Source organism: Larimichthys crocea, chromosome XI (assembly GCF_000972845.2).
Source record: "Larimichthys crocea isolate SSNF chromosome XI, L_crocea_2.0, whole genome shotgun sequence".
NCBI lineage: Eukaryota > Metazoa > Chordata > Actinopteri > Sciaenidae > Larimichthys > Larimichthys crocea.
The window spans coordinates 15,845,383-15,863,297 of record NC_040021.1 but is presented as its reverse complement, the minus strand read 5'-3'; the positions used below and the strand labels follow the sequence as shown (position 1 = coordinate 15,863,297).

Below are 17,915 nucleotides of genomic sequence, written 5' to 3'. Positions count from 1 at the left end.
AGGACTCAAGATCAAACTCAGTTTCACTCAAACTTAGATTCTTTTTTTTATCTGACCAAACTAAAAATGTAATGCCAAAACAAATTTTTGTCAGTTCTGATACAGCACAGTGAACGACATTTATTTATTTTAAATCCTAAATACAACAGAAAGCGCTGGTGGTCTTGCAAAATCACTTTGCACTGTCAAGGGGACTTTTTGTGGTTGTACTGACAGATTTACTACCCAGATGTTCATAAAGAGAGGCAACATCAATGAGCCGCAGCACAACATCAACCAACAGTACTTTATACGAGAATCGATCAGTGATTATCTTTCCTTACTCCACTCCACCTGAACATCTGTACACATCTGCTCCTCTCTCCCTCTCTGCCTCAACTACAGCATGCTTTCAATTTCCTGCAGCGCTGCTCCTCTCCTCCCGTTCTCCCGCGCTCACGACCCCAGAGACACACCGAGAGGTCATGGGTTAACATGGTAATAGGTGGTGGTGATTGGTAGAAGACGCTCACTCTCTCCAAGCTTTCAGAGTGTATTAGGAGCCACCCTGCTTCTGTGTAGAGCAGAAGCCCAGAACAGCTGTGTCTGACCACGGAGTGACTTCTTAAAAACATCTTTTAAACATTTGATTTGGACAGAGAAGTGGAGGCTATGGACCGGAGCGGAGAGGGAGAGAGAGAGAGGGGAGGGGGGTTATTAAACTGAGCCTGTCTATTTCTTGTGTCGCACAGGAATGAAAATGTTTGTTTAAATTTGAAAATTCATCTGGTAAACCTAAAACATCATTTATTTTGTTGATTAAATTAGATTGTGTAAAGAAGCTGTCACAATAGAATACAGCAAACCCAAAACAGAGGCCGCAAACTGAAGCATGCAAGTTGGTCTTCACAGGTCATTGAAAATCATAAAGTTGACACTGCTACTGTTCACAGGTCTTGATTTTTTGTGGCCTTATTGCCTATAGATCCATTTTGGGATTCAAGCAGAATCTTGGATATATGACGAATAAACTGAATTTAAAAGGGTAATTGTGTTATTCTTTGAAAATATAAATATTTTTATGAGACAAAGGCACCAATCAGGAGTTTATTATCCAAAAGAAAAATCATATTTCATGTTTTTTAGTAATTGTAGATGCGCCAGAGTCAGAGTAAATTGATTGTTTAAAGTTCAAATGAATTATTCCTGCACTTAAATTACGAATTCATACTGTGGAGGTCGACATGGAGTGACGTCGTATTCAAAGTGGATTTATGTTTGTCGATTAAGTGCTCCCTGGATGCTGCAGAAATCTACACTGATTAATTAATGACAGCAGCACGACTGAACAATTTCAGGAAGCGATTACAGACCTTTCTTGGCAAACTAATCAATACTTCTTCCCTACGCACAACAGAGACACCCAACACACACAATCCAGTAATCCCCACATCTTGTTTCAATGCTCAACTGTAAACTCTCTTGTGCAGCGTCTGTTTACGTTTGTCAAAAATATCACCCATGCTTTTGTTTTTGGTTCCGCAATGGCATCGCTTTGTAAATCTGAGAGTATGTTGCACAAACATGTCATCTCCCTCTTTCAGAAATATTTATAAACATCACGTAAATACTGGAATCTCTAAATGCAGAGAGTTTTTTTTTTTTTTCTTTCGTATTTGCGCACCACAAAAAGCCTTGATGATAGTTGGGTCTCTCTTCCACCACAAAAGCTTGGACCTTGATAGCAGGGTCCTCAATGACCTCAGCTGATCCCCTCCACTCATTTGGACCCAAATCCTTCAATCAGATCCAAGAAACTTACCCCCTTTACCCAAGCTCCCTTAATACCTCTATTCAAACCTCAACACCTGACCCCGAGTCCTCCCCATGACCCGAAGCCCCTAACCCAACTCCAGACACAACAGCAATCGGCGAAGCAGTACTTACCCCAGAAGAAGTTTTGTTGACATGGTGTCACTGTGCTGAAAAGGCTGTTAGATGCCATAGCTGCCTCTGGTTGCAGCAAGCCCCACTTTTGTTCCTCTGTGGTTTCCGTGACCCTTGACACGTCCTAAACCAAGAGCACGCAGCGTGTCATGAAGAAAAAAAATGGAAAAGCCATCCACAAGACATGCTTTTACGTATCAACTATTTGGATGACCACAAGTAACAACCAGGTCTGGTTTTATAGAGAAAAAAAAATTGCAGAGGCAAATATCGCCTTTGCGGATAGATCAGATGGTGTCGGACTTGCTTGCTTGGCGAGTGTGGTTGGAACGTACTTACTCGCTTAGCGCCGTCCTTGTGACTGGTGCTGGCCCGCGACGATTAACCATTTACACTCCAGGTCGCCCTCAAACACCAACCCCGAGCCGCACGTCTGTGGTTCTGTGGTTGTTTGGGAGGCGAGCAGAGCCCTCACACAACCCAAAAGGCACCAGCTTTAAAACTCGTCTCTTTCCTGCCCTCCATGTGCCGTCACTGGAGAGCCTGGGTCACATGCCCTCTGACGTCATCACGGCACAGCAGTTGAGTTGGGACAGCCTACCGTTGTGGCTTTCTTCCCTCTCCTCTCTTCTCCCCGGACTTTTTTCTCTCTCCTCTCTGGCTCCCCTCCTTCTCTCTTACGCGTCGTTCAGCAGCGTTTCCAGGATCTCTGGGGGATCAGGGTCTGACGCTCCCATGAGTCAGGAGGCTTCAGTGGGGGCAGCTTGTTCAACCGCCCATGCCTCCTCAGCATATGGGGAACAGTGCTCTCTCTGCTGTGCTCTCCCCTTCACTCTTTCATCCCCCTCCCTCTCTCTCTTTCTATGTCTCTCTCTCTCTCTCTCTCTCTCCCTGACTGCTGCTCCTTCCCTCAACTCCTTTAACAGGCTGCTGTGCTGCTCCTGTCTGCCTCTGAGCAGGGAGAGTTGAGCTTGGTAAGATTTGAGGGTGTGAGTGAGGAGCGAAAGGCTGGCTGGCTGGCTGGCTGGTTGGCGGTGTGAGACTGGGTGTGTGTGTCTGAGTATGTGTGTGTGTATGCATGTGCCGCAGAAAGAATGAGAGAGACAGAAAGGCTGTGTGTGTGTGTGTGTGTGTGTGTGAAGAGAAAGCGGAGGTGGTGTGAAACTGCTTATTTACAGAGGAGGAGTGTGTCTGAAGAGCTGCTTCAGTGTCACTTCTGCAGCCTGAATTTGTTCCTTCTCAAAGTTTCTTTCTCCCGTTTCACACTCTTTACACTGCCGTGTCACAGACAGTACTCATGTTGTTGCGTTACCACTGTAATAAATGCGCGCGTGCATGTTCATGTCGCATTCAAACTGGCACTGAGCTTTAATTGGCTCTCACAGAAGCGACGGAGGGGGGTGATTCCTGTAAGAGGCCGTAAATCACGGCCACCTGTCTTCTCTGTGAAAGAGATGTCTTCCCGCAGTCTCGTTAACACTCGGGGACAAACACACTATTAACAGACACTCTGCAACAATGCCCTGCGAACACGCATTGTAGGGCAGGCAGCTCATGACAATCAGCGGTGAATCATCACACACAAACACGCGCGGATTCCCATGTGCACACGCAGTACACACCATCACGGAGGAGAAGTGTCACGACTCGTCTTTGATCAGCGATCGTAGGTGTTTGCTTCGACAGATCAAAAACACAGAGCAGAAGATGAGGAATGTGTGGAATGAAGCGGGGAGTTCAGTCAGGTTCAAAAGTGTTCAAGTATCACAGTTGTACTGTCACTGCCCAGTGGGCAAAGTATGACTAAGCAGTGAAGAGAGGAGTACTGCCTCGGGCTCTTTTCTCATGGTTTGTGATTGCCAGGTGAATCTTTTAATCAGTCATTTAAATAGATCTCTCACTGTTGTTTAATTACAGCGTCTGATTGAAAGGGATGGCCCATTTCAGACATATTTGATTACGTTTGATGCTGTGTAGTCAGGCAGGTAGTTTTGGTTTTATGTGGCATGACTTTCAAGATATATTTTTATGATAATTGTACCTACACTGAAAAATTCAATGTTAGTGAGCAGAAGTTTGTTTAAAAAAAGTAAAAAAATCAACACCATATCACCACCAGTTCTTTCTCAACAAAATGTCCCCATTACTGATCCACATGCTTCACTGTGAACTACTTTTTACTTTAGAAATAACCCCAACAAAAAGTGTTCACACAGTGTTTTGTGGATAATTCATGTACATTTTTAAATATTTTTCTTTAACACTGTGAGCATCATAAATTACTTACTTTCATATCTGTTGCATCGGGGTGGCAGCAGAATCCTCAGAGATTTATCCCAAAACCTGGTAAAAAAAAAAAAAAAAAAAAAAAACTTTTACTAGATCCCGCAACAGGTACGTGATAAAATATGTTTTTTGTAATTAGTCTGAACAGCTAAAGGGTCAACTAAAAAAATAATGTCAGTATAGTAATGTTGTTTGAGTATATTCTGGGACATAAATTCAGAATTTAAACATTTGTCTGAAAGTATCTTAAAATTTGGTAAGATGCAGTAATTCTATGTTTATGTTACAAATGTTTGAACCATATTTTACTTTATTTTTTACAGATATGTACTACATCATAAACTATAACTATAATTTAACTATACTATAACTAGATAACACATAAAAAACGATGTACATTTTGTTAAATTCAATCCAAGTGAGGTCAAACAACAAATTAATATTAATTCATGTCTGTACACTCAGGCAATATTAAGAAGTCTGAGCTAAAATACTCAGAATAAAAACATTTGTCAGGGAACATAAACAACAACAAATCAAGAAGAACTACGGCTGTATATATATGTCTAAATGCTAACACTGAACATGTTGTCATTTTTTGGCAACAAAGTCTTAACCGTCATCTATTTTGAATCTTAATGACCTTAATATAGCGTTAGAACAAAGTGGCACAACAGCATTTCCACAAGTCTTTGCCACCTACCTTATTTTTGTGCAGTGAAACATTTTCCTTGGCTTGCTGCTTTGTAAATATTTGCTGTCTAAAACAAGAACATGTCTCTCGAGGTCCTGCGCATGTTACAGAATCCTTAGGGAAGGGCTATTCAGATGCTGCAAAGTTACACACTGAATATGACAGAAACACTTACGCGGATTTAATCGAACATGTCACCCATGCAGCATACCTTGATTCTAAATACACTGGAAAACTATCTTCCTTAAAAATCGTTTATTATATTTATTACATATACTGTGTATTGACTCTGTGTTTTGGCTCACTAGTGCTTTCGAAAAGACAGGCTGTACATGAGGATTAGTTTGCTACTTGATCCTGAAGTCTTTCAAGAATAACATTTAGGTTCACGTATAAACATTTTTAAGGTTATTGAGAACGGATGCCTTGCTGTCAAAAGCATTAAACTTTAGGACAGAGTGCAGCACCACTGTGAGTTCCACAGTAAATTACACACACTTTGATGGGAATATAATTTGCACATCGTGATTGAAGCTGAAATATTGAATGAAAAATAAAGCATAAACGTCAAACCCAGCTCATGTGGCAGGAAACGTAACTTCTTGGGTGGCATGGCATGTGATAAACAACCTTGATACTAACTATGACGATGTTGCAGTCTCAGATATCTCTGCATAAATTCTTAGGAACTGCAAAGATTGAAACTGCAAGGAGTGGATGATGTTTTCCCAAGATACAGTAACAAAGTTTAGTTAAAGTTGGCCAAATATTGTCTTTAACTTGCCCAACTTTCGGTCAGGTCAGCAGTTCATCCACCTTAAGGAAACCACAAAAAACCATTTCCATCACTAAAACCTTGACCACAATCTCTACTCTTGCCTATAAGCAAGTCTGAAGATGTACCTCAACTAACCCCGGATCTAATCCAGGAATCATGCAAATGAAAGGTTTTGATTTTATTTTCAAAAGTATAATCTTTTTGGGATATTTGGCAAATAAACGACTAAATTAAAAGAATTCATTTCAGGATAATTGGAAGAATTGTAGCAATTGTATTGTTAAAAGAACCCATTATGTTAAGTTCAAGGTCAACAAAGTGCTTTAATATACTTAAAATATCAAATTCAAATCATACAGTCTCGATATATGAGCAGTGGAGACAGTCCTATACAACATTTCATGAAAAAAATCACTTAAGGGATGTAGTGCCAGCTTGGATGGGACTTTATTTTGCTGTACAGACAATTTTGTAATATATGTACTCCTTGCTGTCAAAAAAAGGTTTTAATGTGAAGGTAATAATGTTAAAGGCTGGAATATGATGTGGAATATAATATTTCATTCATTACTGGCTCTCCACTGGTGGCCGTATACCAAACTTACTACAGTATGTGTGTGTGTGTGTGTGTGTGCGGAGCTGAAGAGCCTGGCCATACTCTGAGCTCTGGCCAAGGTCTGCCCTGAGGACTGTGGTCGATGGCCCACCCTGCCAGACACTTTCTCTCTTCTACCACTCAGGACCACACAGCTTCAAATGGACTCACTTTGTTATCACAAGCTCTCACAGAAACATAATAGAGGTATCATGTGCTAGAAATTACACATGCTATTAACACACACTGTGTGTCCGTATGTAATACAGAGCTCATGGATACGGAAGGCTGTTTCCCCCGCTTTGTCACAGCAGATGAACCTCGCAGCGGACTGTTTTCACTGAAAATTATTTCTTGCTACGGTGTATTTCTGGAAAAATATTGGAGGATAGTTAGCACTACTTAAAATGAACTCAGACTGAGGCTGTCTGTATTCGTCTCTCTGCGAAAGCTAAAAATGACGTGACATAATTAGCCCAGAGCAGACATTACACACGTGGAGGTATTACAGTATTAGAAAGGGAAGGGCTTATTAATAGCCCTTTTGGCTCGTGTTGTGTACTCTCTCTGGCGAAGCATCAGAACGGCCTGGGCCGGGCAAACAGGCAGGTACAGTGATTCACTTTAACAGGCGACATCTGTAAAACGCCAATGTAGTTTACACTGCGGCCGAGCCCGAATTAACGTGCTTTCATTGGAAACAAACACCACTTGCAATCAGCTTCTGTTGGCTGCTGCGCCGCTGGTGTGAACGTAAATATCTCCTTACAGCGCTGCTGAGGCGGGACGGTGACCTGCAGCCATAGAATGGAGCAAGAGTCACAGAGGAGTTCACTTCAACGCGGTCCAAAACTCATGGAAGTGCAGAAACTTAATCTACGCCGCCGAGTCGCCAAGAGGATGTTGATGTTCTATGTGAATTGTTTGGTAAGGTACGGTATGGTATAATCTTAATGAAAAGTAGATATTTTTCTTTCGGAGTCCAGCAGTGGTATCTACATCTTCCAGCGACTTAGGGCCCTTTCTTGTGGTGTCTGGACAGCTGTTTTTGGAGTCACAGCTTTGAGGGAAAATAAAGTCGGCCTTTAAGTAATAAGGGGAAATGTTTAATATCGAATGGCGCACGCACAACCTAAACACACATTAAAAATAGCTCTTGGAGTTGTGATTACATAAAAACGCAAAAAGGAGAAAGTCGGATCATTGGTGGAGACTGCGATGAGGAGGCTGTGGCTGACCACCGAGAGACTGAGCCATTTCTTTTTTTTCCTCCATTCCTCATTTTAATCAAGAGCCCAGTCCAGGATAAACAGTACCTACCTACACTGCAGTTCAAACAGCAAGGCCCGCTGAGACCCAAGCGATGATTTCTAAATGTTCACTGACAAGTTGGTTTAATTTGTGTGCTAAGTAGATGGAGGTCGACTTATATATATCTTTCTTACTTGGCGTACATACCACTCTCCCTCTATTTCTCCACCTCGGTGAAACTTTATGGTACTTCTATGCTTGAAAAGCATACTGGTCGTCCACAAGCCCTGCTGTCTGGTTTATATATGCCATGCTGTGTTAAAGGTGAGGACAGGTCCAGCCGCTGAGACCTGAACTGAGACTTACAGAGGCTTCTTCATACCAAAAACTAGTTGACCATGACTGAGGACCCTGTGATGCTCCTGCTTCTACTCTAACGCTGATTCTCTCTACAGTGTCCAGTGAGGTTGGTAGAGTATAGTTGCGGCCACTGTAAACCCTGTCATTGTGTGGTCAGTTGTCAACAGCTGAGAGATTTTACAATAGCCGCTAGGCTGAGGTTGACAGAGTTCAAGTGGCTAAACTGCTAAGTCAGCATTATAATTACATCGCACTGATGATACAACTCCACTACAAGGTCACATGACGCCCCCGGTCACATGATGCCGTCACTCTAGGCAAATGTCAATAACAGAAATGACTGTGTGTCATGCACGCAGCAAGTGTGAGGAGGAATAAGTTAACTCTGCGCTGGCCGTGACTCAAATCTGGAGGTCACGACAGCCAATCGCAACCTGAATGAGCTTATACATAAGCTGCCCATTATGTGTCTCTGAAACTCAGTTTACTTGCTGTCGAGAACAAAGTATGCCTGATGAAGGCAGACGGCTCACTGGAGAAACAAGCCATTATGAGGAGGAGTTCGGCAGTGTGTCACTGACAATGGGGCAAACAAAAGGCTCTGTTGTCTTCTCCAGCCGGTGGGTTATTTTTTTTTTTTCTGTGGGGCTTTTGTGATGGATAATTGCCCTCCTCACATGATTTCATAACGCTGTGACTCGTCTTTCAGTCCCTGTGTAACACAATAACAAGATAAAAAAAGAGGGGATCTAAATCTGAATTTTTGACATTGTTTAGAAGTGGCCGCTTTTCTTCGTTGTGGTGTATAATTTTAGAAAGATGTATGAGCAGGACGCTGACTTGAACCAGTCATAATACAGCCTGGAGCACAGGCATGCAGGCCAGCTCCCAGAGTTCACTGGCTGTATTGTCTTGGGATAATCATTTAAAAGTGCTCACACAACTGTACCGTAGCTTATGGCTTTATATCTTAGTGCTGTCTGATTATCAAACTCAAATCAGATGGGAATACTCCAAGTCAACCCAGATTTATAAAAAAAAGGAAGTTACCATAGTGTCTACCATTGTACAACTATATTAGATCTGACATTTATATCTATTTTAACAATAAATAGCAGTACAATAAAACTCTTTCGTATAAGGATTTATAAGCTGATGTTTATCACCTGAACCTGTTTTACGATTAATGTTAATGTTACTTGCTGACAGCCGTACAATACAGTCTCCAGAAGCAGTATAAATGAGAGTCTGTGTTACTACCTCGAGGACTAGGTTGAACTGTTAAAAACTGTTCTGCACCCAAAGCCGTCTGCACATGTACTGTACGTGCACAAAATAACCTTGGGGCATTGTCTATTAGATGCTTGGTAGGTATGCAATCTTTCTTCTGAGTCAGCAGAGATCAATCCGGGACAAGCCAGCGGAGGAATGTATTTATTCCTCCTGGAAAAAAACACTTAACTTCAAACAAAGAGCACAAATCAAATCTTAATGTATGCTGAAATCTGACTAATCCAACAGCATATTGACACACAGGAATGCATATATTATTGTATAGTTGGGTAAAGGAGCACGTGTAAACACATTCTTAAAAGGAACCTGCATTCCAGTATGTGCTGTTAAAACATGCATACAGATTAAATATACTTGTAAAAAAATTAGAGGCTTACTGTGCTTCTGGGAGTCGTTTTAAAGTGAAAGCAAGAAAGTCGAAAGCCCAGTTAAACAAAGGTGGGTGTTCTAACGTAGCTCTTAATTTACATGAAATACATTTGAGAACTTTGTGATTTTCAGCGGTTTCTTCATTGGCATAAGGAGTATTCAGATGGTCTTTTTCAATAAAAATAGTAATGCCACAATGTGAAAATGAAATGTTAGTTACAGAAGTATTACCAGCAAAATGTACTTCAGTTAACAAAAGTAAAACTCCCTGTGTAGAGAGATGGCCCGTGTGAGTGGTATATTATTTTAACACTTCACTTGCAGTAGGATACTTAAATCTGTCATTTTAAAAGCTGATAATATATTTTGCATCTACAAATCTAACAAAAAATATTGGTTATACATGTCTAAAACAGTAGTAACATAGAAGAATACAGTAAAATAAAGTACCTCAAATTTGTACTTGAATAAAAGTACATTATACCACTGGGTTTCTTTTTCTCATTATCTTGTCTTTGTAGTTTTTTGGTACTATTTACTTGCTAAATCTTAAATACTACTATCACAAAGAACTGTAGTAGCAACGCATTACAAAATAAAAGTCATCTCTAGGTTAAATTACTGAATGGAATATTTTTTATGTACTCTTGCCTTCAAGCCAGTGTGTATTTTATGTGTTACATTGTGTCCTAGGGATATAATAACACACTGTCCGAATGTGAAATAAATCTATCAAAGTGAATTAGTATCATATTGTTGGCAGTCCAATTCCTTAAATTAAAAACCCTAAAATAGAACATTTATGAGTGTTTTTCCTAATAACAAAAGATAAGAATTAATAAATGTATCAAATACAGTATTACATTTGATACCAAACCATCTCTAATGTGGAAAGTTTGAGCCATTTATGAATGAGGGTGGACTGAGCTGTGCCTTGTGGCAGCAACACATTTAAATGCAGCAGGAAAAATCATTCATGAATCTTAAATGAGCAGAAAGACCTAATGGAGTTACTGGTGGCTTTCAGCAGCATGCCTTGCTGTAGTAGAAGCATGGCCTTCTACTAATGAACAGAATTACTTTAGTGCCCTTTTCTACCCAAACAGACCAGAAGTGTGTCCAAAAATGAAAGGAGTAAAGTCTGCACTTAAACGAGGCCTCCTTTGAACAGTACACTCACATATTGTTGCCTCTCCAACATTATTTTACAGATGGTGCTTTTGGGACGTGTATTTGTGAATTACAATGACTCCTTTTTTACTCTCAAAACATTCCAGCAGCCTGCGAGATGAAATGCTGGAATCTGAGGCATGATGCTAATTTGAAGACAGAATAAATCTATAAATCTGACTTAGTCTCTCGCCTGAGGATATACAGCCATGATAATTACAGGTTGACTTTACAGACATGCAGACATCTCTCATCTGTATTGCTAATAGTATAACCAGCAGGCTGCAACGTGCTTACTCAATGTCTAGCAGCAGGGGTGAGCAGAGGTAAGCTGTAACAATGATATCATTATAAAGCAGAAATTGGTTGGCACAAATTGCATGTTGTTACGATAAAGATTTACTGCCGTTTAAAAAGAATTATCTGTTTGTCGTTCCACTGTGTGTCACTTGTACGATTGTCCATTAATTATCATTCATGAATAATTCTGAGATCACAAATGGAAATAGCATTTGCAGAAATGCAAAGCCAGATGTTTAGTCTGTGCCATGGCATTAGCTGGCAGCCAGTGTTAAAACATATTTGTGAATACATTGCACCGCTTTGATTGTCCCTCGCGAACAAACAAACAGGCATACTCCTCCACTGGCAGCATGACTATCTGAGGAAGATCTAACACAAAGCATAACGGATGATCTGGGAGGACAGTGCTGCATCTGGTTGTAGTTAAATCCTTGTTTTGCTGTGTCCTTCAGACTTGGTGCCATAGGCCCAACTGCTCAAGCAAGTAGAGTTCATATGGACACAAAACCAACATGTGGTGCCTGGAAGACTCCCCACAGAGGTCAGCTTCGGGACTCACCGGCCCAGGAGACAATGGATCAGGATGGGGTGGATTGGATCACTGGTGCAGGCCAATGAAACGAACACTAGAGGCTTGAGACATTAAATAGACCGTTGGCCACGTGGGGAGGCTTTATTGAGCTAAAATTCTAGAGACGAAGCAAAATCTAGGCCTGCTGAGATTTAATCTGCACTGTTAAAAAATGCCTCTTTTTCCTGTTTCTCTTTTTTTCCATGAAGTTTTGAGTTTTCTCAGCTCATTGGGTGGGCTGGATGAGATCCACACTGGAGACCAATCAGAACAGGTGAGTCTCCCATCGGAACCAATCAAACTCTCTCGTTTTCTGAGACATGACGAATTTCTTTGCGCAATCCTAACATGCCCTTTCCTCTGACATCGGTTCCACCCTGGATTGGTCGGCCTTTCTGCCTCTACCACTGCATTCGCAGGAGTTCATCAGAGGCAGTTATATTGTTTTTGCATGGTCAGACTTTTCCGGGTATTTTTGCGGCCTCCTGTTTGCACACCTGGCGGAATTGTGAAAGTTTGTCTTGGGTCATGTGTGTTTACCCACCCCAGGCCCCAGAGGTGACCCCATCACGCCACCGACAGGGAGGCCAGCACTTGCGTGTGGCGATTTCCAAAGTGGCCAGGCTTGGAGAAGGGCCACGCTGCCTGTGCTGCCTTTCAGCAATCTGGCCCCACTCTGGCTGCGCTTGGAGGAGAGGGGTGGGGGGTGGGAATTATTGGCAGGGCCCTGCAATGTTTTCAGAAGCACAGACTTCTGGCAGCATCGCTCAATATGATGGAGAAAAATGCCTGCTGCTAATGAAAGCCAGCAGTGTCTCTCGAATTGGACTGCAACCCGAAAGGCATTATGTAACTGAGATACCGTAAACATTTCAAAATTGTCTCTCAACAAATTATCAGTGTTTATTTTTTCCACATTATATCTGATATTTTTGAAACAGTTTGTAATTGAAGGAACTGCTCTGAATGTAGACTAAGTTTCTTTTGAAACCAAGGACATTTTGCCTGCAATTATTTTTCAATTTCATTATCAAATGACCCTTTGGCCAACAAATTTCAAGAGGGCAAGTACCGGGCATAGTTTTTGGATGTGGAGATGTTTTTTGAAAGGATCTAATTTGTATTAATAAATAATCAAAATACAAAGATCGACTTTGTGGCTTTAGGTCAATGTTGTAATGTAATGTTTTATTTAGGATGTGTAATTTGAATTTAATCACTGTAACAAAATCAAGATCCTGCCTTATCAGAGATGTGCAAACATTGCATCTGGTGAATGGTCCTCTTTCACTCATGTTTTGATAGTGGCGTTTTTTGGCCTGAGCTCAGTGCTGCACCTTCAGTATGTATTAGTCAAATATTTATCTTGTTCAGAAATACGTGGCTATATTGAGATGGGAATAGGGTTAGATGGTTTAATGGGCACACCAGAGGGCTCTCTGGGTGCCAAAGTTTTGCAATTTTGGTGGTCTTTTCTCAGAGATCAGACACCCGAAGAGTCGTTTAGGAGACCACGAGATGCCATGATTCAGGACCCACTGAGGGGACATGAAAGTGACATGTGTGCAGAAGATGGAAGGGTCTGGATGGCAATTACTGATCATTGAGGCAAATTTCAAAGGGTGACTAAATTGTTGAGAGCCTTGCATATGATAGATTTACAGTTTTTCTCTTTGGTGTCTTCCCTAAAGAGGGGTGGGGAAGCAAAATTTTTATGTCTGCACAGACATCATCACTACACAATAAACTACGAGCTCTTCTTCACAGGAGATTTTTGTAAGTTTATGATGCTAATCAAAACTTATATTTGAAATGCAGACACACTCCAGTCTGTCCAACTTACATATTTGCTCTACTGTTTACTGACTGCTGCTCAAGTACAGTATAACCATTTGATCCCACTGAAATAACAGAAACGAGACATTAAAGACAAAATCTGTCTCAGTCTTTATTTGGAATTCTAAATCTTCCTCTCTTTGACTTTTATGCTGCAGACCAGCATAGAAAAAAAAAAGATTTTCCAGTATATTTAATGAACCGGCTTGCACTCAAAATAGATTGAAGGAAGACTTCATCCTTAAAGCTGTTTCCTCTGGAAGATTCCTTGCCGCATTTGAGAACTGAAGAAGTTTCCAACTTACACATTGCACTTCATATATCACTGTTAATGTCAACTGTCATAAACTTAAAAATAACATTTGTCTTTATGTATTTTTCTCCATGTCATGAAATTTGATGAAATGTTCTAAAGTGTCTTTTGTGTTGTCCTTTGGATAACCAGCCGCAGGAATAGATACTTCCAGAAGGCACCACTAAAGTTACAGCATGAGGGGAATGAATCAATATCCCAGAGTTCTGCTTTTTCACTTTAAAATGTTAAACACTTAATGACTATACAATTCCCGGTTTAAAAGCTTTGAAAGTACTTGTAAATTCCTTCATGAATAACACGTTATTCATTAACTGATAATGCAGTTTATCTGTAGGAATTAAGTGCCAGAAAAATGTTAGCGCTCCTTAAAATTATTTTAACACACGCACACACAGTATCCCCCTTTCTTTTTTAGAAAACATAAACATATGTTACTTCTCAACACAAGATGAATAGACAGAAAATGTGGTGTTAAAATAAGTTGTCATTAACAACATGTTTTTTTAGAAAAGTAACATGTATACAGTGTGTTGAGCTGGAAGAGGGTCCAATGGGACACTAAATTATTTTCTATGGGTCATTTCTGAACCAAACAGGACAATAAGCAGTACTGTTAAAATGATTAAAATGATATTAACAGTTGACATTAGACACACTCCCTGGCCTAGGTTTTTGTTGACACTTGTCAGAGAGAACTGCATGTTAATAACAGGTCATAGTTGTGGTGTGTACTGGACTACAGTATACTGTATTTTAGGCTGATGAACAAAAGTAAAAACTCCTTGGTTTACCAAATATGAAATATATGTGTTTTATAATAAGTTAACTTCAAAACTGGGCTATGTAATTTTTGCAAATTTAGTGGCAACAGCTATGTTACTGGGATAGTTTAAGTGATGTATTAATTATTGTCAATTAAACATTACATTCAATAGTGGCATCATATTTAGTGATGACATGACAACTGGTAGGTCTGACAGTATCAGAGATAATCTAAACTGATCTTTTTGTCAGCTCTCCGTCTCCCCATTGGCTGCCAAGCTATTACGTTAGCTAACATTATGGTTTCACTGACAGAACTTCGATGCTTCAAAGAAAGTTACTGAAATATTATGGACACATGGAAATTAAAAGTAACTCAAAGAATCCAACTCTTCATTGTGTGTATCCAGAAGATGACATGCATGGGCAGCTAATATTACATAGTTTATGCATAAACTCCCTGCATTTTTTTCATGGCAAATGATGCAATCCTTGCTAAAATTTTAAACGTCAAAATCATACAGTGTAATTTATTTCAATAACAAAATGTTCTTGTCAGACCGCCAAACAATTCTTGTAGAAAAGTTTTATTTTAGCATTTGGCTAACTCACAAAATTAACATCGATTGATTACAGATGATACAATCTAAACATGCAAAGCATGCTAAAGACGTTGATCCTGCCAACAATTTTATGAGGAGTTTTGTGTGCAGGGTGGTCTAAGTGACAAGACATTTTATGTTTTCAGGATGTGATTGTTACGATGGCGTGCTCTGGCTCAAACCATGGTCCTGTAGTGTTAAATTGTATTTCCATCCAAAGACACAACACATTAGGGGATGCTGGTATTCAAAGTAATAAGCATGTGTGATCTCGCACCACTTTCAATCCATGTTGTTGTAATACTGAATTTATGCATATAGAATGACTGCTGATACTGCTTATATTCTGGGATTGCTTAGTTTGGAAGTTTTGGAAGTTACTACAACTACCACTCAATTTAGAAAATGTGTTATATTATTTGCTTTTATTCTTCCACTTTTAGTATGTGTACGCTTGGTCAAGAAAAGAACTTTCCTAAAAGTTTCATAACAGAGAAACCTGGGTGGCCATGATAAATGACATTTGACATTTAGAACTGCTTGCATTCATACGAGTCATTACATCAGTGTTCCCTAATGGTGGTTCTTATTTAATGGGCAGGATTATATGAAAGGCCGTGACGTTTATATTGAATCTGTTGCACCTAATTAGAGTGGAATGGTGGATGGAAGGGTCTGCTTATTCACAGGCACAAACCACCTAACCACCACCACCAACCACCCAAGCCTTTGTGTTGTTTCAGGTACAGTATCTACTCATTTCATTAATTTCACCAAACCTCAAAATGAATGAGGCATATGCATGTTGGATCATTCAAATGTAACATCGAATTCGGAAAGACATGAATTTCTCTCATACTGCAAGACTGTGGGAAATTCAGGATTCATGGTATCAAAGCTCAAAAGTTGACAATAACTTTTGTTGTACGATCTAAAAAAGCCACAGGGGAGCCATCTGAGGCCCAGTGTGAACTGCTACTAGGTCTCTCAGGAGCAGCAGTTATCTGCTCTGACCTTCTCTTATAACCAGGGCTAGGTTTCCCTAAAACATCTTTAAGCTAATGTGTCAACATGATCTCAGTGCAAAATGCTTTTAAGAAAGTTCACAGTGCCAAGTTCTGCCGCTGGTGCAATTAGATCAAACAAGGCTAAAAGGTTTAACCAGAGAGTATATAAACCATAACTACTGCTTCACAACACACTGTTTCATCAGATAGCTTACTCTCAATGCAAAAACAGGCCTCAAGGGAATTGGCTGAATTGTCCCACCCACTCACTGAACAGAAAGACAGACTATCGCAGATGCTCTGTGTGTGTAATATAACTGCATGAATGTGTCTGTATGATATACAAGTGACTCATCCCCTTCTAACAAATGCCTTCATTTTAATTTCAATTTACTGTCATGACAGCTGTGAGATATAATATCACCAATGTAGATATTACCGCTTGCAGAGCTGAATCTGAAGACAAGATGACTACCCACCTATTGAAGGCATGACTGAATCTCAGGGCTGCTGCCAAGGAAGGGGGATCCCCTGTTAAACAATATGATATCACTTAATCCCACTCCTATTCCCCGAGCAGCCAAGCCCACATAGGCTTTCCACTCAGTAGTGATGACTGGGCTCTCTACTGATGAAAGAGAGCAGAGGCCCATTAAACCTTGCGACTCATCGGCTCATCTGAGTAATCTGGAACAGGCACAGAGCTGAGGGAGTGGGTGAAGGAGACAGAAAAATGACAGAGACAAGCAACTGGCAAACTGGGATTTTTTTTTTCTTTTCATTTTTTATACAGTTATACGTAGCATCACCTATATTAATTAGTGTTCTCTGGGGAAAGTGAATTTTTGGACACTAACATTGTTAGCTGTTGCGTATAGGTGGAATTTAGACGTCTCTTTGCTGATTTTAAGTTTTTTCCCCTAGTTTGTTCAATTTTTATCAAATGTTGTGTTGTGTTGTAACAATGTAAAATATGTGTAAAAGGTGCAATATGTAAGACTAAGAACTTCCCAAAATTAATCAAAATCATAAACAGAACGTGAAGAAATGCCAGTTTTGACATTATGTGAAAGACATCTATGTATTGTGTTGCAAATATATCTACTGAAATGAACATGCAAACCAGCTAGCTTCAGCCTGTCTTTTCTTCTAATGCGACTTTCTAACTCAAGAGGCGGAGAGTATATAGCAGAGGCCTCCCCTCGTACAGTAGTTTCAGTTGCCTGGGAGATATGTTGAATAAATTGACAAAACAAACTCACAAAATGTCAAGAAAGGAAACATCTGTACCACTATTTTCCTTATTAAACAGAAAAATACAACCAAACAGCTTCTGGCTAATATGCCTTGTTAACTCATCGTAAAACACACTTCATTCAAACTTGACAGAAATAAAACTCACCAAAACCATCTGGGTTAGTCTTTCCACTGTATCAACAACCACCACCATGGTTTGGTCACAACGAAACCTTAATTCACCTAAGCATGGATTAAAAATGCAGCCTATGATCACAACTTGAAGACCAGTATCAACACCTGTAGATATCTTCTGTCATAGACGATTTACACCACATGACTGCAACAATACTTTCCTGAGCCAGCAGCAACAATATCAAGCTACTATTAGCCACTACTATTTCGTTTGAATAGGTTAATTGGGAATGTTTGAATTTTATGTTAGGGAAGGTAAACTGGCTGGGTCTATTCACTGTTTTGCCTACTGGCCCCCTGCCTGATGTCCTCTCATTCTTCTCCCACTTGACACCACTCCCCCTGCTGTGACTCTCGTCCCAGGA

The 17,915-nt window shown here is 40.3% G+C and overlaps 1 protein-coding gene across 7 annotated transcripts in view; it reads right to left on the bottom strand.

Moving 5' to 3' along the window:
- Positions 1–17,915, bottom strand: part of runx2b (RUNX family transcription factor 2b) — a 110,676-nt gene that overhangs the window by 38,200 nt on the left and 54,561 nt on the right. For 4 of the 7 annotated variants that reach the window (XM_027284427.1, XM_027284426.1, XM_027284428.1 and 1 more), the window contains 2 exons: positions 4,214–4,269; positions 1,927–2,050 (listed from right to left, as the gene is read on the bottom strand). In XM_027284427.1, coding sequence (XP_027140228.1) covers positions 1,927–2,050; positions 4,214–4,219 — 130 coding nt within the window. In that variant the 5' untranslated portion in view covers positions 4,220–4,269. Of the gene's footprint in view, positions 1–1,926; positions 2,051–2,261; positions 2,952–4,213; positions 4,270–17,915 lie in introns of those variants that run through there. The other 3 variants (XM_019269887.2, XM_010744656.3, XM_027284430.1) reach the window with 3 other exon arrangements.